At 36.8% G+C, this 26347-nt stretch overlaps 1 protein-coding gene across 3 annotated transcripts in view; it reads right to left on the reverse strand.

Moving 5' to 3' along the window:
• Positions 1 to 18581: 18581 nt before the first annotated feature.
• Positions 18582 to 26347, reverse strand: part of LOC112042839 (uncharacterized) — a 224165-nt gene continuing 216399 nt past the window's right edge. For all 3 annotated transcript variants that reach the window (XM_024078008.2, XM_024078009.2, XM_024078010.2), the window contains 2 exons: positions 21027 to 21189; positions 18582 to 19882 (listed from right to left, as the gene is read on the reverse strand). In XM_024078008.2, the coding sequence (XP_023933776.1) occupies positions 19718 to 19882; positions 21027 to 21189 (328 nt within the window). In that variant the 3' untranslated portion in view covers positions 18582 to 19717. The remainder of the gene's footprint in view (positions 19883 to 21026; positions 21190 to 26347) is intronic.

Below are 26347 nucleotides of genomic sequence, written 5' to 3' on the forward strand. Positions count from 1 at the left end.
ATGTTTTGAACCATCAGATATTTATGGTTATCTATACTAATATTATAAAGAGGTAAAGTTTGTGGTGTTGTTGGGGCAATCTCTGGATCTATTGAACCGATTTCTAAAATTCCTTTACCAGTAGAAAGCCACGTTTTTTATTTATATTTATATTTATACATATACTTAACTGAAAAGGTAGTAGTTTATAATTTTATAATTATTGAGTAGCATTCGTTATATCTAACAACTACTAACTTTAAGTACCTAGAACTTCCATAAACTACAAAAGACAACAAAAATACAGTATGGATATTAAAAGCTGCCATACGAAAGAGGTCGTATGATAATAGGAGCTTTGGAAGTAATTAGGTCATCGCTTTACGATTATGGCGACAGAAATGTGATGTTACGTGAACTAACTAGGCCTAAACGGGGATCGGATCGGAATATAAATCAACGAGGTTAACACTCAAGAGACACGCACTGGTAGAAACAAGCATCCCTTCAAAAAAGTCCATTAAAGATAGACTAAGAGTTTCTGGCGAAGGTTTACAAAGTAGCCATGGTTCTGGCGTTTAGGGATATGATATCATAGATTATACAGAAATATATTGAAGAGTACGCTTAATCATTTTATTGACTCCGGGTTGCAATTAGGGTTGCCAAAAATTTTTCATAAAAATATAGTACTTCTTACATTTAAGCTCTAAATAATATAGTAATGTACTATTTTTGCTTATTCCGTAAAAAGCTATATCATCGTAGATTATACAGAAATATATTAAAAAATATGCTTTATCATTTTAATGACAGCGGGTTGCAATTAGGGTTGCCAACAATTTTTCATAAAAATATAGTATTTCTTACATTTAAGCTCTAAATAATATAGTACTAAGTATATTATTAGCAAACCTGGGCTGTGCTAAGGTCATTGCAGAGATGCCGAATTGATTACAGGTATATCCAAGCGTTGAAGTGCTTGTACGAAAACGCCACTATGTCAATCCGTATTCAGGATCAGACTACGAGGCCAATCCAGTTGCAGCGAGGAGTGCGTCAGGGAGATGTGATCTCTCCGAAGCTATTTACCGCCGCACTGGAAGACGTCTTTAAGCTTCTGGACTGGGGCGGACTTGGCATCAACATCAATGGCGAGTACATCACTCAACTGCGGTTCGCGGATGATGTAGTCATCATGGCACAGACTCTGGATGACCTTAGTACCATGCTCAATGACCTCAGCAGCGTTTCTCAACAGGTGGGCCTGAAAATGAACATGGCCAAAACAAAAATAATGTGTAATGCTCATGTATCGCTCCACCCAATTATAGTTGAGAACGCTGCACTCAAAATTGTAGACGAATACATATACCTAGGACATATGATCCAGTTAGGTAGGTCCAATTTCGAGAAAGAGGTGAACCGTCGAATCCAACTCAGCTGGGCTGCATTCGGGAAACTTCGCGACATCTTTTCGTCCGAAATTCCTCAGTGCCTGAAGACAAAAGTTTTCGAACAGTGCGTGTTGCCAGTGATGACCTATGGTTCCGAGACTTGGTCGCTAACTATGGGCCTGATAAGACGGCTCAGAGTCACACAGCGGGCGATGGAACGAGCTATGTTAGGAGTATCTCTGCGTGATCGAATCAGAAATGAGGAGATCCGCAGAAGAACCAAAGTCACAGACATAGCTCAACGAGATGCGAAGCTGAAGTGGCAATGGGCGGGGCACATAGTTCGAAGAGCCGATGGACGTTGGGGTCCCAAAGTGCTGGAATGGCGACCCCGCACTAGTAAGCGCAGTGTTGGCCGACCCCCCACCAGGTGGACTGACGACATCAAGCGAGTCGCAGGGATTCGCTGGATGCAGATGGCTCAGTATCGTGATGTTTGGAAGTCCCTACAAAAGGCCTATGTCCTGCAGTGGACGTCCATCGGCTGATATGATGATGATGATGATGAAGTATATTATTTAGAGCTTACATTTAAGCTAACTAGATTGTCCGTTGTTAGTGTTTTTGCGTACTATATATTTCTTCAACAGTATTTAGTACGCAGACCCGAAATATAGTACAATACTATATATTATAGTACGATTGGCAACATTCACATAGTTGCATTTCAACATTCAGGTTTCTTTAGACGTAATTACCACATCCATTTGCTGGTTCTGTAGTCCTAATAAACTCACAGAAATTATAAAAGATGTGTGGACAGTTTTGTTTAGTAGATATTATGTTCTGAAGACACACAAATAGTGTATAAGTGTCTGTCTATGATTTCAAAATTATTGTGTTTTTACGAGTGATTATATTGTCAGCTATTTACGTGATACTAAAACGTAATAATTCGTTCTTTTTTTAACTAGCTTGTGTAAAATAAAAAAAAACAAACTTTCATAATTTTGTTAAACGACGAAGGTCTGGCTATCACAGCCACTTGTACATTTACTGTGTAATTTTTAATTGACAATTATTGGCTCTGTTATGACAAACTCGATGCCAGAATCTGTTATTAAAATATTGCCGCCCACTGCTCGTTAAACGTAATAAGAATAATGGGGATCTTTTAAATTTGAAAATCCATTATTCAATCTTCACAATCACGAAAAGGAAAAACAAATCATAAGTAATTTAAAACAAAACGGAACAATCAATTAATGTAAAGATGAATAAAGGAGAAATAATGTAGGTCCGAATTTGCCCTTTGCTCAGTCAGGATGAGTCTTACAAACACTTCCCAATTACTTAAAACATTTGGCAATAGAGACTTTTCATTTTATTTAACCGAGGGCTCGACTTTTCGATTGATTTGAACAGTTCAAAGGGCAGAGGGATAGGAATTAACGCAATGTGGGGTGTGCAATGAAGGAGCTATGTCTTCAAAGGGAAAATAATATTCCTATTTTCTAACGTAAATCGTTTCAATACTTGAAATAACAGCCTTTACGAGTTTTGTTATTCTGAATAATTATTATAGACTTTATATTCTTTATATGATATTATTTACGAATACGAGTAGGGGAATAAAATATTCCAAGTTATGAGTTTTGAGATATGTCATAATTTTATTATACAAACTTTATATTGAAGAGAAGAATTTATGTTTAAATGTAAAACGTTTGTTGCTACGAGTATACTGAAGTAACAACTGATGTTTCATTTATTTTTGGAGTTTACTACATAAGAATAGATTTTTCATATATAGCCCCCGATATAAAAAAATAAAGTAGTAGGGCAGTAAAATTCGATGAACGAATGACAGTGTTACGTTTTTTGTGCGCAACCTGCACTCCTCGGCTCCTCGGTTGCGCACCTTTCACTTTTCAGGCGTTATTATTGAGACGTACATAGTGTATGCTGCGGTGCAACATAGTGCAACCTCTAGTCGTACATCGAAGCTGACTAACACTCTTTTTTATTTGCAGCAAATTTTTCACATGTAATATACTATGCTACTTGTGGGCAAACGTAAATGACTAAAACAACCTTCATTATTTCCACGCTCCATTATATAATTTACTGTGGTAAATTCACCTTAATTTACCTAATATACCTTTCAAATATACCTTATATCTCACTATTTCATTATATAGCTGAACTGTAAATCCAGCGTGAATATTTAATTCGTTAACAACAGTATCTCGTAGAGTGTCAAACACTGGCCAATTACTGGTAACTCATTCACAATCCGACGGTTAAACTTACCACAAATTCAGCTCTCGGTGCCGGAGGTGCTGGAGCTATTTATTTATTCAGTGAATCGTAAACGTCGTCGGAGTGGAAACATTGGCGTCTGCATTGTGATGCGTTCAATTAGCAAATGTTAAGAGCGATGGGAACGTAATTGGCGTTTCCCGCGCGTTTTTGTGCAAACTCAATTGTTTTCCAATTAACACTTTTCTTAATCAATGTCCCATCGAGCTGTGTACTGATTTCGACAATATGTAACGAAATACACGAGTGCTTTTGTCTGGGAATCGCGAACGTGAAACGATGTCGTACTGAATTCGACAGACCTTTTCACCCTCTCCAAGTGACTTTACATTGAATATTGAGTATATTTTAAAGTTTATGGGATTTACGGAAACATCTTTAGCCCGCCACCCCGCGTTGGGGCAACGTAGTGGTTCTAGGCTCCATTTCATTCCATATGTGGTATTATCTATTTAAATAGGATGATAATGATGAATGACTATTTAGTGAATTAGCTCACAGTAAATGAAAATAAATTACACCAGATAACTTTAATCATGTAACCGTTAAGCTTCGGATCAAAAATTAGATGAAATGCGAAAATATCCTAGATATCAAATCATCATCGAATCATCATTCATTTGTAAATAATAAAAACTTACAAAAATAATTTTAAAAAGGTTTTATTATTTGCAAATAGTTGAGCCGTGATAGCCCATATATTGACCTCTGCCTCCGATACCGGAGGGTGTGGGTTTGAATCCGGTCCGGGGCATCTCCTTTTCAGTTGTGTGCATTTTAAGAAATTAAATATCACGTGTTTCAAACGGTGAAGGAAAAACATCGTGAGAAAACCTGCATACCTCAGAATTTTCTTAATTCTTCTAAATGTGTGAAGTCTGCCAATCTGCATTTAGTCAGCATGGTGAACTAAGCCTAACCCCTCTCATTCTGAGAGGAGACTCGTGCTCAGCAGTGAGCCGAATATGGGTTGATAATGATGATGAAATAGTAAACTATTAGTAATCGTAGCGACCACGACAGGCATCCATGGTATCTAGGTAGGTTTAAGGTACAAAAATTACAGGAGGTCCTGTAATTTTTGTACCTTAAACCTACGAATATCCTTAATAGAAAGTAAAACATATATTCTTAATAGAATGTGAAGTTACCAAGTTACAAATACACTACGTTACTCCCCCAAAATCATTACGACTGTTATTTCAAGTCTTTAACACAATTTGTAAAAGAAAATAGGAATATGATTTTCCCTTTGTAGATCATTGTCCTTCAATGCACACCCTGTATTGTGTTAATTTTCACCCTCTGCCGGCCTTTGAAATGCTCAACTCATAGGGAAAGGTGAACCGCCCATCGCAGATTAAAAGTTATTGGATAATGTGCTTCCGAAGAAAATAGATTGGTTCCACTTTAAGGTTGATACATGCGATATAAGCATAAATTTAGAGCCTCAATAGGTCAGGTTGTAAAGATTGGACTGAACACCGCCAGATTGTGGGTTTGATCCCCGCTAGTGGGGCCATTCCTGCAATCTTTACTACATAGAAGGGGAAAGTATAGGGATATTCTAAACTTATTTTATTATTATTTAAAATATTCGTGCTTATCTGGAAGTAATGAAAGGGTATTTATGTGGTTTTCGCAGGTGGGTAAAACGAAAAATCACACTAATATTATAAAGACGAAAGTTTAAGTGTGTAAGTATGTTTGTTCCTCTTTCACGCTGCGGCTACTAAAGCTATTTGGCTGAAATTTGAAATGGAAATAGATTTTACTCTGAATTAACACATAGGCTACTTTTCATCCCAGAAAAACCGTGGTTCCCACGGGATTTGTGAAAACTGAATTCCACGCGGACGAAGTCGAAGATGATAAAAATCATTTATGTAATTTACAACTAACTAGCGAAAAGTATATCTAGTTTTTGCTAGTAAATTGTAAGTTATATACTGAGAGCCCACCACCAATCCGCATGCAGCAGGCAGTGGCGAGCAGAGCAGCGTGATGGGCTTAAGCTCCATATTACCTCTCACACAAGGAAGGACCCCCTGAAACCAAGTAATACATCGATTCTCTTTCTATGATCGCAAACGCTTAGAAAACGAGAAAAAATGTATGAGAATGACAGATCATGTGATCTGTCAATAGCATGTATGTTAAATAGATTATCAAGAACCCCTAAAATAAATAAAACAAAAGGCGAAAAACTAAAAAGAGAACGCCGAAACCAAACAGAATTTTCGTGACTCGTCTTGTATTTTATATTGTCGATATGTTGTGCTAAATTAATTGTTTCGTATAGCAAACTAACAAATTAAAATGTTCCAATTAAACCGAACATCCCCAGCATTTATTGATATCTGCTACTGTTTTTCATTTATATAAAATTGAAAAGATTTGTTTGTATATAAATAGGCTCTGAAAATACTGGACTGATTTGAACATTTCTTCCACTAATGAGAACTACATTATCAGGGATATAGCTATATTTTTTATCCCCGTATACCGAGACAATCTGGAACTACGCGATCCGGGGAGCATTTTTACAATCAAGTTAAGTTTTCGCGAGTAGCTTCATATTGATGATACGCTCAACGAAAATATAATACGAAAATTCTTGATTCTGGTAGCTAACAGGGTTACCTACTAGGTAATAAAAACTTCTGAGCGCAGAAACAAGATAACGCACCACGCGATTTGTAGTACAACTTTGTCCTACAAATTGCGTGGTTATGGTTGATGGTTGGTGTGTAGCACCAAAAATAAATTAGTCAGAATTTTTTGTACATATTCTGATACCTACTTGTTTTTCTCTTTTCAGTTCACTACACTTAAGCAGTCGGGTTATAATATATAAAAATAATATTTTTAACATACCAATGCTTAATTAAGAGTACAACTTAACAGCCACATTGTCCTAAAATAAAATGGTAGGTTATCTCGGGCCTACGCTCAGAAGTTTTTATTACCTAGTAACCTTGTTAGCTACCAGAATCAAGATTTTTTGTAAAAAAGTTGAGCGTCTCATCAAGATGAAGCTACTTACGAAAAATTACCTTGATAGTAAAGAATTGTACAAATTCTCCCTGGTTCCTGGTCTATAAGCGTACAGACGAAGCGACTTTGTTCTAAGCTATGTTTGAATTTATGAAGTTTTGTTATCAAATATAAGTGTTCATTAAGTGTTATTTACACGAGCAGCAACTGCTACCGACGACTGCAGTCGACTGCCGTTAACTGCCGCCGAGACGTCGGCGACTGCAGTCGACTGCCGTTGACTCCCGCCGAGAACTCGCCGACTGCAGTCGTCGGTGGCAGTTGCCGCTCGTGTAAATGACCCCTAATGTATAAAACTAGTACAAAAAAAATAACGAACACTAACAACCAATCTATAAGAGAAAATAAATATAAAATAATCTTAACACGTTCGCTGCGGCACTGATTTTTCAGTACTTCTTCAATACAATACGAGGTTTTTTGACCTCGTACTAAAACTTTTGTGTTGTGGTACGAGGTTAATTGACCTCGTACCGCGCGATACGAGGTTTTTTGACCCCGGACTAAAACTGTGGTGTGGTACGAGGTTAATCGACCTCGTACCGCAGCGAACGTGTTAATCAAGGTAAGACTGTAATATGTAAAACAAACTTACAAGTATTTACGTGAATTTAAAATCATTGCATTGAAGATGAACAATAACAAAGGGCATTCTGTTAACGCCCTTGGCAAGGTTGAATATTGGCAAGTCACTTGGAATAATAATATCTTTTGTTAACATCGAGATAAGAGTATTACTTCTGCGATTACTTTTGCGCTTCACTTGCTAAGAAAATTGGTAGGGCTTCTGTCTTTGAAGTCGCTATATTTTTGGCTCCTTGTAGTTTGGAAGTTTGCTTAACTAACGAAAACCATATCATAAACCAAGCAGGCTATACCTGAAATAGGCTCTTTAGATACAATGACCTGTAGAAGAAATAAGAGTAGGAGGCGGAGATTCCTATGAAGTAAATCTCTTCGTTCTTGATTTCGGTCTTTTTCTTTTGGTTTGGATATTTCTTTTAATTATTTTAGACTAGCGGACGCCGCGACTTCGTCCGCGTGGAATTTAGTTTTTCACAAATCCCTCGAGAACCATGGATTTTTTTTGGGATAAAAAGTAGCCTATGTGTCAATCCAGAGTAAAATCTATTTCTATTCCAAATTTCAACCAAATCGCTTCAGTAGTAGCGGCGTTAAAGAGTACCAAACATCCAAACAACCAAACATCCATACAAACTTTCGCGTTTACAATATTAGTAGGATAGGATAGGATATGGATATCGTCGAAGTGGCCATGTGGAATATCTCATTCGATCCGATGCTGCTTTATTTAAAACGCGGAGGGTTGCGCTGGGTTTTAGTGGGTATTCTGGTCCTCTGGTCGGCGAGTCCCACATACCTTCCAGAGGATGCCAAGAAGTCTTTCTTCCGCAACACTTTCGGGAAAGATGCATATATGCATTTCCCAGTGAGAAAATATAGGCTATAAATACACTGACATTTGCCAATTGGGGTAATCTTTAACAGTAGTCTTAGAGAGAGTTGTACTAGACGTTTTGTGTCAGGACTCGTCTAGGGAAGTGCGACCTTGATTATTTTGCTGTCAAGCAGCATTGCTGTATTCCGGTCTGAAGGGCACAGGCTTAACACAGGTGATGGATGTTTGATACATATTATTTTTCATCTTTTTTTCTTAATTAGTCAATTTCAATTTAATAATTTTATTAACAACTACCCGCAATTTCGTCCGCGTGACATTCAGTTTTTCATAAATCCCGCTGTAACCATGGATTTTTCGGGGTAAAAAGTAGCCTATATTAAGTTGCTAAAAACCCTCCTCTATCTACCAGTATACGTCTCATTTGGTTCAGCCGTAACAGAGCTTTGCCAGGACAAACAGACAGAAACTTAGCTTGATTGTGTTTTATTATCGTGTAACTAACTATAACTACTTGGGAAATATCTTAAATTCACAGTCAGAAACTGCAATTTTGTTTATATGTATTAATGAACACTGAATAAAAATAATTGCATTTTTTCCACTAAATTTGGTACTCTAGTCTAAGAAATTAGTTTTAAAGCTCTGAGAATTAAAGTTCAATTTACCACAGAGCCAATTCTTACTACAATTATGTTTATCCTTAACTACATACTCTACTTTATACGTATCTACTTTTAACAGAATAAAAGGAAAAACATTTTCAAGAGACAAGAAAATGTACGTAACAACTTCCAAACACATATGAAACGTTGAATAATATGAACCGTATGCATAACGCCAGAAAGAATTTTCTCAGAAAATTTTCATTATCCTAACAATATTTATTACGTTGACGAGACTCACATGTTAGATTTGCGAACTTTTTCACAACTTGGAAAACTGAGGGAAACTCGATAAAGCCTCTATAATCGCATTGGTATCGTGAGTTCGCAAAGTAATCAAGATGAAAAAGTTTTGATGCGTTTTTTATGTAATTTATTAGGTGTGTAACATACTTATCTTGCAAAGTTTACTGAACTTATTTTAAGAAATACACAAAATAATGTATTTTCAACACAGTTTCAACATGTATGATGAGAATGTTATATGTCAGGTCACAACATGATCTTTTTGTTAAGGTTGTATCATAAAGAAATATATTATGTACCTAGGTATTAATTTATTTCGTGTACATATTACATTAATAGTTAATCAAAATAATGTGTAACATAAGTACGTAAATAAGTCTAATACCTACATAACACAGTCTTAACTCACATTAAACCAGAAGTCATTTATTATAGTTATGGAATGTCCTTTTTTATTCTATGCAAGTTAGCCCTTGACTACAATCTCACCTGAGAATAAGTGATGGTGCAATCTAATATGGAAGCGGGCTAACTTGTAAGTAACGAGTAGGATAAAAATCGACACACCTTTTGGTTTTTACACGACATTGTACCGGAACGCTAAATCGCTTGGCGGTACGTCTTTGCCGTTAGGGTGGTAAAGTCACGGCCGAAGCCTCCCACTAGCCAGATCTAGACCAATTAAGAAATCTTAATCGGCTCAGCCAGTGATCGAACCATGGACCTCCATTTAAAACCACCGCGCATACTACTGCGCCAAGGAGGCCCTTTCGATCCGTTTACCCTACCAACTACAACATAGGTAAATTCAAGTCAAGAGTGAATAGGCATCTTCTTAGCAAGCGCGTTCTACCATTGGCTGCATCATCGCTTACTTTCAAGCATGATTGCAGCCAAGCACTCGCCTATATAATGTAAAAAGAAAAAAAAAACATATTAGAAACAAATAATAACAAACAAAAAGGATCATTATCTAACCATTTATTATCGTTAACTACTTTCCTTTGCGGTGCGGTGGTACCGTTAAGATGTCTAAATGTTTCAAACTATAAGAACTAAACACACTTCCTAGAAAATAATTGTCACTATCCCACTATCCTATTATATACTAGTACTAATCCACCGTAGTCCAGATAAGGTTTCGTTTTCTAATAAAGTTGTTTGTGTCGTAAAAAGATACGTTTATGTTACAATTAAGCCGGCAATGTTGTAGTGTAAAAACAAATACCTAGATACGCTGCCTTGGGCGAACCTATTAAAGGAAAAAATGGCTTAAAGTATTAAGAAGCTTTACTGAGGATTATATGCAAAAGAGTTTACAGTAAGATCCACTTAGATTAAGTAATAACACCCCTATTTTTATGAGCTTGTAACTTAAAAAGAGTGCAGTGGATTCATTAGCGTTATATTATACCTATTGAATAATAAAATTATTATTTGCGTATATTATAGTGTATAGAAAAGCTGCTATACCATAATGCTCATTTTTAACTAGCGGGTTCAATATTCTCAATGACTTATATGCACTTAGTTCTTCTCTATTGGCTATTATACTTATGCAAGCAAACAATAAGCTATCGGCGACAAACAGAAACTTTAGCCGCTTATAATAAGATAACTGTGACGTCATGCTACCTGGGCAACCAGATTTGCGCGAGCAATTCGTGAGTGAACAGAAGCCTGAAGATTAGTGACCACTTCACGAACGTCGTGGTCGTGCCAGTAGATTTGGCCACAGTCCATAGCATTTGTGACCACGGCCAATGAGTAATTATGATCGTGGCCGCCTAGTTTCCGAGGCGCCCTAGTAGTTAAACGTGACACATCAATTTAATTTTCAACCGCAAATTAGCCGTCATTCATAAACAGAGCGCATTAATTTGCAGTCTCTAATAATATTCTGCGCCTCACAAGGCACATCAGACCAACTTTAACGGTTAAATTGCAACAAGTTTGACCCCATGGGACGGAGGAGTTACGTCTAATTTACGCTAGACTATCCCCTAAAACCTATTTAATTCGTACAATGGAACCCCTTCAAAATTCCTTGTTCATTTGAACTAGAATAGTTAACCACGAATTCTTATACAAAGATGTAGGAACGTCTGGATGTGACCTCGTATTTTCACGTCATGTAAATAATGTGATAGCCCATTGAATGCAATGGATATACCTTATCTACTGCACCAAGGCCGTGAATTTGATTAAAAAAACTGGAAATCGTTTGTGTGATGAGATTAGGATGTGTCAGTACTTAGTAACCATTACGCTTACTTTGGGGCTACATGGAAGGACCTTTATTATTATTACAAATAGTGTAAAAAAAATTGCTAAATAAAACAAAATTGATAATAACGTTAGTCTTTCTAAAACTCAAGACATGTGTTCTGTTTGTTCCAATACAAGGATTTTAATTTTCAATTTAAGACGCTAGGCGGGCATAGTTGTTAAATAATTAAACATTATCAACCTTAGCCCACCATCACCAACTCGTATTGAAAAAGTGGTAGACACCCACTGCCATGCTGGAATGTCGTAATAGTACATGGAGCTTATTCCATAAATAAGGACGGAGAACTGGTCCGTTCGCAGGCCGTTCAAGTAGACTGATAATTAACCATTGCAAATAGATAGATTAGATTTTATGATCTGGCGTACTTGGTATTGCAATGGTTCTTAACAAAGAGGTCCTATCTACGATTCCCAGCACAGGTCAATTTATAGGATTCTATATCTTCTAAATTGGCTCAGATCTGGTCTACCACCAGACCACTGATACCAACCTACGGAAAAGACGTACCGCCATGAGATTAACGGTACCGGTATGATGTCGCCTAGATATTGTTAGAGGGATGGGTAGAATACACCTTGTACCTCCAAGTTAACTTCCATTTTAGACTACATCAGGTGAGATCGCACTCAAGGGTTAATTTGTTATAGAATAAAAACAAAAGCTTTAAACATCTGTTTGTCGGTACAGATGTCGTTTCTAGCGCTCTATGTTGGTGTCGTCTTTTATATTCACTCGTGTGGTCAAGACCCAAATAATTGCGCGTCGACCCGCAGCGTTTATAAATTACAAATTAGGACAGTAATTATTACGGACTCTGTTCTCCGCTAAACTAGTTCATTATTAGGTACATACCTTTGTAACAAACTTTTGCATAAAGAAAGAAAGATATTTATTTTTAAGTAATGCCACAAAACACATTATCAAATTCTAAATTATATTATGGCTTAACTGTCTACTCAAACAGTGGAACAATAAAAGAATGCCCTGCAATATGTGGCATAACCTAAAATTAGACAACAAATTAGCATTTTGTTTCATACTTCTTATACAAAATAGTATGTAGCACTGATTTTCAGTTAGGACCCAATAAAGGTGCTGCCACGCACACAGCCCAACATCCTAGTAAACTATTACAAAATAAGAACTAAATTAAAACATCGACAGACGATTCAGAATAATCAAAAACTTATTAAATTAGTATATGGAAAGCCTGCGATAACCAGACATGCCTCATTTTACATTGAAAGTCTGTTAGCCTATGGTAAGGTAAGTATGGAAGCCCATTATGGTTTGGACAGTGGTTTTGATGGTAGTTTCAGATCCTCAATTGTCTAAGCACAAGACGTGAATTTTTTGTATTTTCCCAGGGATAATATGTGGAATCATTCACTTCTCAAGTGTCCAGATCTTTGGCCCAGCTTCGTGGCAACCCTTCGCTAAAAACCCTAAAAGTTCTTTTTAAAAACATATTTAACGCTATTCCTCGAAAGGTTGCTGTGGACCTACTATTGGGGACATGTTTTATAATATATTACCTAAACCGAGGAAAATACAAAAAAAAATATGCTTTTGACGGTTGAAGATTCCCTTTAACACGTTCACAGTCCAGTGCCCAACGTGGGCTCACGTCAGTGTCTCCTCACTAGTTCGTGATCACAATGTGGACTCGTAGAACTTATGAATTTTAGGACTTGCGGCGTCAAAGTCTTCGCCTTCCAAAGTCCAAAGCCCATAATTGGCTACCGTACTTACCTTTACTAAGACACATGACAAGCTTTAAAGCCTTCCCAAAAAGGAAATTCTTCGCATTCGGTCAATTAATCACAATATCAACGAATTCACAAATTTGACTGGCACGAAACTGTCATAAAATAAATTGATAGCTTGTTGTTTGAAGATTTTGTCGTCAATAGCTCCCTGTAAATCCATTGTTTGAATTAAAGTTCGTGTTCACCACTGTAACAGTTTCAATCACAATTATGGCCACTGACGTTGTCATTTCATGGCGCATTGAATGCAATACCCATATTTCCCCGATCCACTTTCCCCATACGATGGTTACCATAAAACGGTCGTTAGCTCGCTATATGGTCCAACAAAAATGTCATAACAGTGAATCAAGTTTTTGTTTAGTTGCAACCAACAATAATACGTTTTTGAGTTACATCAAAGTATACACACGGGAAGCGTTTATAATTTTCTACAAAGGTTATTAGCTTTTTGTATTATATAAGCTAGCGTTTGGTTGCAATCATACCTGCAGCAGGTGGATATTGGACGGAAACTAGAAGGATATTCCACATATTTGCAGTTCGTCAAGGACGTGATAGTTCAGATGGATATGACTCTGCCTTTACTTTTATAACTTTTCGATTATGTGCAATAAATTAATAAAAATTAAAGGAAGGATGAAAAATCCTCCTCTCAGGTTAGAAACCTGCTAACCTGAGAATTTTCTTTATACTGTACCTGTGGGAAAGCTGCCAATCGGCATTGGGCTAGCGTGGTGGACTACTGGCCTAACCCCTCTCATTCTGAGAAGAGACTCGTGCGCCGAATATGGGTTGTTATTGATGATGTAAATACAGTATGTGCACAATAATGCTATAAAATATTGTCAGGAACAGGAGTAGTCCATATCAATTGGTGCGTCTATTTTTTTTTTGTTTCTTGTGAATACCTTATAAATAAACAGGATCCATCCTTGTCACTGCATCTTCGCTAACAATCAGGCGTGATTGTAGCCAAACGAAAGCGAGAACTTTATCTGATATTATCAAAGATTATACATTATTAGATATGCCACCAGTGCATCGAAACTGAGGCGAACAAAAGTGCCTAACTGTCCTAATTTCATATAGTCGCATAGTGAACAACGAAAGTTATTAAAACAATTAATACCTAAATATTGTCTACAATGTCGAGTCCTGTGTTGAAGAAGTGTAAAACCTCATCATTCATCATCATCATTATCAGCCGTAACATAGACATCTTGCATGGACTTCCAAATAAAACGGTCTCGAGCTGCCAGCATCCAGCGGCTCCCTGCAACCCGCTTGATGTCTTCGGTCCAGCTAGTGAGGGGTCGACCAACACTGCGCTTTCCGGTGCGAGGGGGCCATTACAGCACCTTCGGCCCCTATTATGTGGCCTGCCCATTATCCAAGTATGTGTAAAAACTATATAGACATAAATATAATGTAAATAAAAATCACTTTTTGCGGTGACTTTGTAGGAACGTAACATATCTAATTCTGTACAATCTTTGCATATAATCAAACACTTATTCTTGCATGTTAAAAAACATTCATTTATTAAAGCGACGTATTTTTCTCCCATCAAAACAAATAAAATAAGGGAAATGGGTCAATAGGTAAAACTAGATTTCCGAGAGCACGTAAAAGACAATCAGCAAACGCTAACCACAAGGGGCTTTCTTTTGTCATTACATAAATAAACTTCATTGTAATCAAGGGCCCCTTCAGGCTTCATTATAGTTTGCCTCATAGGGTAATGCTAATGATCGGCATAGTAACTCATGTGCTATCTATTAACCCTGCTTCTGTTCGATTGTTTTTTTTTTATTTACTACATACAGAAAATCGTTATGTTAACGAAACTGCCTCGTTGGCCCATTGGTTAGCGAGGTCCTGGGTTCGAGTCCTTATTCGAGCTGTTAAATACTAAGCTTTTATTTTTCTAAGAACTTTTTCAGAAAAAGTTTTTAATCCAGATTAGGGTACCCCGTGCCTTTGAAAGCACGTAATTATTATTATCATTATCATCTTATAGTGTAATATTATCATCCTTAGATTAATTACATCGTCACTGTAATCCAGAAATGTAAGTTATCTATACTAATATTATAAAGCTGAAGAGTTTGTTTGTTTGATTGAACGCGCTAATCTCAGGAACTACTAGTCCGATTTGAAAAATTCTTTCAGGCTATGTATGATCCCCGTATTCTTACGGGAACGGGAATCACGCGGATGAAACCGCGCGGCGTCAGTTATCTTGCATTTGAAATACTTTTTATCTTTTTATTTTGTATCTTATATTGACACAATATTATGTGTATCTTATATTTTTACATTTTCCTGATATCTTGATATTTTGAAGATACTTTGTTCCCCAAGATAGGTACTTTTACTAAAATAAACTTCGCAGTTTTCTTTCCTAATGCAAAATTTTGTTCCCGACAATATCGACTATAGCATCATCAGACTTAGAAGGTAAAAATTGTTTTCTCGTACAAATAAACTTAAGTTCAATTAAATGTTGTTTTCTTACAAAAGTATTTAAAAGAGAGAAAAGAAAATTATTGTATCTGGTATCTGAAATCCTTTTTTTTTTTTTTAAAGTACCTACCTATCTTGTATCGCAGTACATAGTTGACTTGTAATTGAATAAAAAATATGATAGGTATCTAAATATTTCTGGTTTCATCATCATCATCATTATCAACCCATCTTCGGCTCACTGCTGAGCCCGAGTCTCCTGTCAGAATAAGAGTGGTTAGGCCAATAGTCCACCACGCTGGCCCAATGCGGATTGGCAGACTTCACACACGCGCAGAGAATTCTCTGGTATGCAGGTTTCCTCACGATGTTTTTCCTTCACCGTTTGAGACACGTGATATTTAATTTCTTCAAATGCACACAATTGAAAAGTTGGAGGTGCATGATCCGGACCAGCGTCGAACCCACACCCTCTGGAATCGGAGGCAGAGGTCCACTGGGCTATCACGGCTCTATTTTCTATTTTACTAAACGCTAAATTGTCACTCTGCGAACGAACCCTACCTATAAGCCTATGTCTAACAAGGAAGATTGACAAGTGCGCAAGCAACGACCAAGGAGGCAGGAACTGGTAATGAGGGGCTGTCCATCGATCGTAGAACGTTAGATGGGCCTCAAAGCGTTGCGGAATTGTCATTGGTTTCGTACATTGAAGTACGTCATCATTCGTAACACATTTCTCTTTATTCATGTTGTGGCTTGTTTTTTTACACTTCCAAAATGAACACGAAGGCATAATTAAGGGATAAAAATAAAAAAAAAACAGTAAATATTTTTTAAGTCCACGTCCACTCACAGCATGCGCTTGTTACGTATTAAGATAAGATGTGCGTGCACGTCTTTGGGTAATGACATAAAATTGTGTGTTCTTTAATATGGAAGGGCCCATCTAACGATTTATATCGATGGGGCTGTCGACAAAATGAAGCTTATTTGTGCAACAACAAAGGACCGCCACGTTCCCACCTTGAGGCTATCGTTTGTTCGGTTTTGTCTTTCATGTCGTCTTTAGATATTATCTTATATCGGTTTTGCTTATTTTGTAATAAATATTTTGTCATTATTGGTTAAAAGAAGAGAGGCTGATACCTAATAATGAGAATTATTTCAAGTCTCTCATTTAGTTATTACGCTTTTTTTTAAATTATTAACAATGTTATACATAAAATATACAAAACACTATTAAAAACTTATAAAAAAAATCAACCCTCCCGCTGCGGGACATTTGAGTGCACAAGCAACCGGTGGTCAGGGCTCCAGAGTGAGGAACCTCTTCACAATACGCGTCGTCTCAAGAACCACTGCCTTCTGTATCCGACTCTTGATCCAACAGTTAAGTGAAAGCTTCTTATTCAAATGTTGGTCGAAGCTTTTTACTATAAGATCATTGACTGAAACAACTATCGGAACAATAACAGTTGACTCAACACTCCACATGGCGGTAATCTTTTTCGGCTTTAACCAGATCGTCATGTGGAATACTAATATCAACAATTATTGCGCGACGCACTGTATTATTAGAATTATTATTATTAACAGCATATAAGTACTTTACCTTATTTTTTAATAGTTGACTTGTTAACTCTTGACCGCTATCTCATCCAATATAGAAGCGAACTTACTTGGAAGTTAATTTTACCCATAGCCCTGATGGTTTCTACGCTAAATCGTTTGGTGGTACGTCTTTGATGGTCGGGTGGTAACTAGTCACGGTAAATGCCTACCACCAGTCCAGACCTAATCCAATTTTGAGTCGTAAACTGACAAGAGCTGGGAATTCAACCAAAGACCACGTCAAAACCTTACCTGATCCTCTGCAAAGCATATACCTCCTACATTATTCACAAATGCGGGTTGAAGGATGATGTCTCTTCTATCTATCTATCATTATTTTTTCTATTCTGAGCATTAGCAGACAATGACTGGGACTGAACAGATTATTTTCGAGCACCACCGAGATAGTTAATTTAATGCGATTTTTTTATATTTCAAAATTCAATTTATTTAATATTATTATATTCTTTATCTTGTATAGGCTTTCGCTTGACTACAATAATTGTGCCTGATGGAAAGCAATGATGATTGAAGGTTATTTTATTTTACTATTTTAACGATGTAAATTAGCAGTGCCATCTATGGGGAGCCTTATAAACGACGTGAGTGTTGAAGACCGCCGATACTTTTATTCTAAGAACCCAATTTTAATGCTAAAGAAGTACGATATCATCTCGCTAGATGGCAGCTTACAGTAAAATTTCGAATCAACGTTAGATGGCGCTGTAATAAAGGTACCGCAGATGGCAGCACTGAGACAATTTATTATTATTTTAAGTCAAAATAATGATCGTTATGAGTTGGAGATTTTAAAACAACTGTATTTTGGTAATGACCATGACATCAAAGCTGATTCAATATTTAGGAACTCGGTAATTACTTCCATTGATTGTATCAAGGTTGTGTGTGACCATTTAAAGCAGTTACCTACTACTGACTTATTGAAACCTAATTATGTAATAGATTTTGCAAGAGTTTGTTCACTGACTTCACTTCCTATTGATAGATTGCTTCTATAAACACACTAGTAAACTTAACTTTTGTACTACTTATACACCATGCGAGGAGTTGAAACATTGTTTCTTTCAGGCGGAAGTTCTCACAACAATTTTAACCTCATACACCTCTTGGGCAGTAGCTTTAGCTGAACGATGCTCATTTTGCTGACAAATATGATTTATTATGCCAATTAATTACTAGCAACTCTCTTAGGTTCAATAACCTCTATGTAAAGTTTGTCCCAAATAAGTAAATTGTATTAATATGTTCTTCCGATACTTACTAACACAGTTGCGTTATCTATCGTTTTGTAGGTAAAGGTTTATTACAGGTAGTAAGAAAACAAGGTAATAACATCCTGATGGAATTTATTTTTCTCTATGTCAATGATAGATTAAAGTAACTGCACACTGTTAAAATACACTTTATATAACATTGTATCCTTCGCAACAGATAGATTTTTAACGAAAATATATTACCATGGCTGAGTTTATTGTACCTACATCTACAAACTTAATTCATCAGAATATCTGGCTCAATATGAGCTATCACAATTCTCGACCGTCGGTCCGTCCTACTGTTAATTGACAGGTCAAAGCGAATTTATACTCAACATTTTCTCATCAATCATAATTTATATATCATTTACTATCACAGTAGGAAAAGACCGGGCGAAAACCAGAAAATTACACTATCAAAGCATGCAAGTAACGTAACTTTACAACTAGGTCATTCATAATTCTCAGAAAACAAGTCAAAGATGGGATACATTGAACGAAATCAGTTATTATTTTGTGTTACGTTACAAGTTACGTCTTATTAATTTGAACAATATATCAGTCTCACTCGCAACTCAAATGCTTCATATAAAAATACTGCATCCATTAATGAGGTTCCACAATCGTTTCCACAAGTCGATAGGATAGCTTACATAAGTATAGCTTCATGATACTATTTGATCGATGTACCTACATCTAAAGATACGATCATCGTCTACAATAAGTTAATGAACTACAAAATGCCCTAATCATTTAAAATTACATAGTTACAAGGCATCAGCTTCTATCATAATTATTGGATTTTCGTCACTAGTATGCGCGACCGCATTTTCCTAATTCCATTCGTAACTTTAAATTAATAATTAAACTAATTCATTTGACTATCACTCAACATTCAAATATCAATAACGGAACAGCAATCAAACTTCAGTGTTCTAATACTTATTAATACATCTAGGCTTAAAATCACAAAGTATTGAATGAAAGTTTAAATATTGGTCATAAAAGTTAATTGGTCGAAAGATATGCTGAAAGATATAGACGACATAATGTACATAGATGCTTTTTGATATTCGAATACAGATATGGTTTTTAAAAATAAGATATGATTTTTAAATTACAACCGTGAATCTCTCGGTTTAAGTCTATATTAACTAAGCAAAGAAGATTCCTGCTTCTCATGCCGTTATCGTCGTAAACAGAAGGTGGTTAGTACACATATATTTGCTTGAGTTGAGGTTTGAGCTCAGGCGGGATTGTGTACACTTCTTGCTCTGGCTTCTTATTGACGAGTCGCTTCCAACGACCGCCAATGTTCTTTCGTAAGCTGCGAAAGCTCGCTCGCTCATTGCCTAGGGGCTGCAACATATTGTCCTGTAAACAATAAAAATTAACAGTTAGTTGATTTCGTTCTTGTAAAGACAGTTTTTGGAACATCTTTATAAGCCACCTAAATGCATTGTACGTTCTTTGAAAATGCCATTCACACCTATTGAAATAAGACCCGTAAAAAAATTCCGTTATCGTCCTCAATGCTGGTTGTATTCAAAATAAGTGCATTTGCACTGCTTCGTAACTGACTTCCAGTTACACAATGCTCTTAAGTTATTTTAAGCCTCGGTTGCTATCCAAACGTTGAAAGAAGGTCGTTCGTCGAACGTTAAATATTATTACTAACAACGACGCGGGAACTTTTGTAACTGTCGTTTCTCTTAACGTACTCGCTTGGCATTATAATATTATCTTTTGTTTAATATTTCTATAGAGGTTCTAAGGAGGCAACAATGACAACGGGCCCTGTAGCTATACCAGAAGCAACAACGCTACCTACTGTCTACAAAAGTCTAGGAAGACATTATGTATTGAGCATTGAAGCTACAAATATAAGACGAGCCTTGAATTCAAAGGCAGTAGGCACATTAGCATTCTTTACTTCCTGGTACAGTCACGATATAGGTGGCCATACTCATACTCAAACGTTTAATAAACATAGGTTAAACACGTGCAATGAATTGTTTACGTAAACCTCTGGAAGCATTAACTAGACCGTGATATTAAGGTTAAAACATTTACGAGACTGCAATTTTAAGAGCTCAACACTGCATTAGCCTCCTTTGTTCGTTTAAGAAAGAAGGTCGAACGGTTACAACATGTTCGCCTTGCACAGCTTTCTACTCAGTGAGCGTGTTCCGACATTTAAATTTATTTTGCGCTTAGATATCGTCACTTAAGCCAACTCTCTCCAATGTGGAGGGGACTGCACTTTAAGCGTCGCGTTTCTTTTCATAATGCTCACTTTCCTTAATACCTACTAACAATGTTTTGGCTACAGAACGAATTAATGCCACAATATTGCACATGTTATGAGAATCATATTCAGGTCAAGACTATCAGCTGTGGCGGGATTGTAACGTTTTCTATTAATATGGTACACTACTGCCAACATTTATTATTTTTTTGTAGCGTCTAGACTTGATTTTGAATTTTCTTAATTTAGTTCATAATGGACTGTACGAACCTGATCGTGAGAATAGACGTAAGGCGGGGGCAGCGGCGGTGGGAACTGCCACAAGGGCTGCTGACGGAAGGCAAGAGGCTCGGGCGGTGGCTGCGGCGCTGCCTGGAGCACTGCCTCGGCCGGGTGCACCGAAGCCGAGTGCTCCTCGCGCTTGCGCAGCTTGCTGTGGACGATGCGAATCGCCATCATAGTGCCGTTGTTTCCGACCATGGTTGTAAAGGGTCCTTCGACGCAAGAACAACTAAACACACTGGGTTGGATCACAGGTAAATAGTTCCAGTCGGGCAGTCACAACATATCCAATTCACAATTTCACTCACAGCCGTATTGCGGTCTAAACGCGTATAACTAATAACTAATTAAAATAAATTATCACAATTATTTTGTAAGTAGAGCTATTGCACATATCACTGCTCGTATAGGAACGCGCGGTAGACCGCGTTATGCGAGCTTCAGCTGCGCCAGCGGGTGACTAGAATGTTATCGTGAAGATTGGCCGGCAGGTGCCTAGCAAAGCGCTCGCTCGTGCCAAACGACCTCTACGGAGTACTCCATGCGTCTGAGTTGAAGTGGAGGGGCGCGGATGGCTTTTATATGCTCGCGTCTGACGCGGCGCTAGTGCGGCGGGGGGTGGGAGGAGAGGGGCCGACGATGTGGTCGTTTTCCATGAAAAACTACAATGATTGCGATACCATTGCCGCTCTCATGTCGAATCGTCACGATAATGACGCACCAAACGGACTAACCGGCTTGGTATATCCCTGCTGCCCGAGCTATAAATTTAATTCTGACGTTTTTCTTATACCCAGATTTCCAAATCTAGTTTAATGACGACTGTGAGTGAAATCGGAACGTTAACACCAATATCCAGTATCTGTATTATTCTTGCGTTGAAGGTTTATCTTATAAACTAGATAGATAGTTACCAAACATGACATAAATACTAGATAAACACGTTGATATTAGAAATAAGTGCATTGGTATAGTACTAGATAAAACAAAAGTATCGATCAAAAAATTATTGCACTTTATCTACGCAAGAGATTAGAGCTTCCTAGAAAATGTAGCCATTATGTAGCCATAAGTAAACAGTGAACACGCCTCCTATACTGGCATAGTTTTTGCAGCAACTGATAACAGACCCGTATTGATTCCACTGATAGTAACAAATCTGAGGGAGACATTTCACCATCAGCCGAGTTCAAAGTCCATAAAATACAAACGCAAAGCCGCGTATACATTTAACACAGCTGGTTCTATGGATAAAGTAAACGCAATAGTCACAAATATTGCATCTCTTTCTATCGAGCTCGTAAGCATGGGGTATAAACAAGGAGGTGTGTGTTTAATGCTTTCTACTTAAAAAGGTAAAGTAGGGCTACAGGGTAAGGGAGACCGGGAAGGTGCATTGCCCTTAGTCCGTTCCTAACACAAGTATGCCTTCGGGGCTTTGACTCGAATGTGGGATAAAAAACACAGGTAGTTTAGCCATTATAAGATGTTACCCTTGAGAACCGTCTAGAGGATACCGTCAATGTCGGCAGATATTCAACAGAAACCTCTTTATTTCGCGAAAGTAATAAATCGATATTATCGATATTCCTAATAACTGTAAAGTTGCAATATTTGTGATTTTTAATAGTTAAACTAACTAATAGTAATAATGTTATGCTATTTTCCTCTAAACTGACTGTACTAAATGAAACTGTTAGAATGTTGTGCATGTTACTGGCATGTAATTTAAAAGACATTAACTCCACAATGTTAAATTAAGTATAGAATCAGTAATAACAAAAACTAAACCTGATCAAGTTGTAGACATCTTCTAAAAATTTCTTGTTCATTATTAATCTGCCTGTCTAGATGTGAGATACCTAATTTTGAAAAACCAATTATTAGGATCGATTATAAAGGGATTTGAATATAAAGCGACTGCCTTTCACATGGGTAGCTTAATTAATCAGATATCTAACTTTGAATCTTATATATCGCACACAGTAGAAACTAAAGTAGAAATATACTTTGATCTACGTAATTGAAGTCATGGGCGATATCAATATTACATTAGGCGTCTGACGCAAAGTTCACACGTGCGAAGCCAATTACTTATACCAGTTCTTTTATACTTTTGTAAAGATTTCGAATGACTTATTCAGAATTAAATGATTCATTAAATTTTAATGTGTATTCGAATTTTAAATTAAATCTATTAAAATTAATTTACCAAGCTCCAGCGGTTTGTATAACAAGCAATGTGTAAAATGACTATTGTTTTAAGATTTCGTGAGAAAACTTTTTGCTCACCTTTGCATGTGATTTCCAAAAAAAATAGGTAAAACTAGTTTGTAATACAAAGCAGGGTTTTGAAATAATAAATCATTTAAACGATCCTACGTCAACGCATCTCAGCGATTTATATTCGTCAATGACGGGATTTTTAATGTTCCAGAATAAAAAGAAGAATCATATCTTTTTTATTCTACTTAAGAGGGACTATCTCTGTTGAAAGAGTCTAAAAATAATAACAAACCACCACATAACGGTTAAACCTATAATTTGATAAACTGAAACAGAGCGATAGAAAAAAATATAACGACAGTGCTTCATCTGTTTTAAAAACCTACTCAAGTATATGGTATACAAATAATTATAGAATTAATGTACATATTAAATGATGCTCAATAATTAAGAAGATATAACATTAAGACTGCCTTTGACAATGCAGGTAGTATGGTAATGCATGGTAGGTACTGTACTTAGGAGAGAGAGTCGTGATAGCCCAGTGGATATGACCTCTGCCTCCGATTTCGGAGGGTGTGGGTTCGAATCCGGTCCGGGGCATGCACCTCCAACTTGTCAGTTGTTGTGCATTTTAAGAAATTAAATATCACGTGTCTTAATCGGTGAAGGAAAACATCGTGAGGAAACCTGCATACCAGAGAATTATCTTAATTCTCTGCGTGTGTGAAGTCTGCCAATCCGCATTGGGCCAGCGTGGTGGACTATTGGCCTTACCCCTCTCATTCTGAGAGGAGACTCGAGCTCAGCAGTGAGCCGAATATGGGTTGATGACGACGACTTAGGTACTTATAATATGAAAAACGCCTGAAGTAATATAAAAATTAAAAACTTTCTGATTATTATTTATTAGTTTCAAGTCAAGCATTGACGTCAAAATAAAAAAAGTTAAATATGATGACAATAGGGAGAATTTGATAAATAGTGTAATGGATGTGCAATGATTACGATCAATCGTCATTTAATAGAACATGATATTAGTCGATAACTTGAATGATCAATTTAATACTCTTTTTGATATAATCGATTAACAATCGAGTGAAACCTATAGAATAGTGTTTTGAACAACTACAGTTTTGGTTGTGTTGAAAAAAAAAACAGGAGTACCACTAACAGCGGAAACAAATAACGGTTTTTATAAAATGCCATATACGAGATACTTTGCCTTTGCTTTTTGTTTAAAAATAGTATAGTTTCTAAATTGGCTCAATTTTTCTTGCTTTGCTTTTTTGCTAACATTTTTTTCATCCCACTTTGTAAATGTATTGTCACTTAGCATCAGTTGTTGCAACATGTCGTCGGAAAAAATACTTGATACTTGAACATCTGTTAAAAAGAGTTGTTGTTTAGCAGTTGTTGAAGCAGTTTTTACACTTTACAATTGCATCATTATAAATCCATTAGGCATGTGCCCAATTTAATAGCTATTCCAATTTTTGCATCTCAACATAATTACAAACTATTTTGGCGAAAATGACAATGACTTATTTATTGAGTTAAATACTCATTATAAGAAAAAGATTTATTAACACCATTTAAGTACTTGCACAATTGAATAATGTTAATATGTCAGAATTTGTGTTTTTTGTGACTGAAATACAAAATTTATTTTTAAAATGTAGAAAATGACTTTCTCGGTAAAACGATAGGTAATGTATTTTGATTTGAAATTGAATAAATTAATTAACATTACAATGTAAAACACACATTATTTAATAGTTTATTTCATTTCAAAATCGAAAATTGAGTCAAGTACACTAAAATACTATTTAAATTCAAAAAAGTCTACTTTATATTTATACTTAGAGAGATTGTGAAAACATCGATATTCATAAATCGTACGCTGCATAAAATGTCGTGCTTTTTTTCTTTATGATGGGTTTTTTTTTTGATGATTTTAATTAATTTTGAATATCATAGAAAAAAATGGTAGAATTTTACACTATTTAACAAGCGGCATCTACTAAATACATACATATAAGTGTGTGTAATAGGTTCCGTTTGTTCATACACTGGTATCTTTTATCTCTGGTATTTCTCTGGTCTGGATGGGTGTGTTTACAGAGCAGTCATGGCTGTGTTTACGAACGTGTCGGCAGCGGTTATATAAACGGTCGAGGCAAAGCAATCAACTGATACAAGGAGAGCCTGTGGTCGCCAGACCTACTTTATCGCATATACTTATTAAAAGCATTTACTGATAAAATTTCTTATTCCTGATAGTGTAAGTGCTGTAGGCTCCTTCATGGGACCTCAGCGGTGTTACTGAGGGGAGCGCAGAAGCACAGCCTGGTGGGGCCCGAAGCCAGAAGCAGAGTAGAATGGCGGGACGACTCTCTAAGGGCCTTTCCTCTGAGACTCAGACCTGGCTTAGAGGGCCGTTCGGGAATAGCGTTTTGATCTGAGTGTATCAGTTCAGGCGCCCCCGAGATCGTGAGTTTCCCACGTCTGGGTGAAGTCAGATATCGGGGACCTCGTCTTTGCCTCGTGTAGATTGTGTTTGTGTTGCCTGGGAAGCATTGTCGTTCGTTATGTCATCGTCAGGATCGTAAAGGACGTTTTTTGGGCGTCTAGATCTACAATCTACTAATACAGGGCGCTGGGGAGTATTTCCCGTAACTTCAAGGTGTTGATGAGTCCACTTATAGAAACCCGAACTTAAGCCAAACATCTACCAGAATGAGAGGGGTTAGGCTAATAGTCTACCACACTAGCCCAATACGGATTGGCAGACTTCATAAACGTAGAAAATTAAGAAAATTCTTCGGTATGCAGGTTCCTTTAATTTCAGACACGTGATATTTAATTTCTTAAAATGCACACAACTGAAAAGATGGAAGTGCATGCCCGGACCGGGTTCTAACCTTCGCCTTTCGAATCGAAGGCAGAGGTCATATCCACTGGGCTAACACGGTTCATTATTGATTTAATTACAATATACTGTCGAAAAAAAATTCGTTTCGTAAATTGTTTAAAAATGTTCGGCAGTATGCGTTCTATAGATATTTTATTTTTAAGATGGT

The sequence above is a fragment of the Bicyclus anynana genome, chromosome 12 (genome assembly GCF_947172395.1).
Source record: "Bicyclus anynana chromosome 12, ilBicAnyn1.1, whole genome shotgun sequence".
Taxonomy (NCBI): domain Eukaryota; kingdom Metazoa; phylum Arthropoda; class Insecta; order Lepidoptera; family Nymphalidae; genus Bicyclus; species Bicyclus anynana.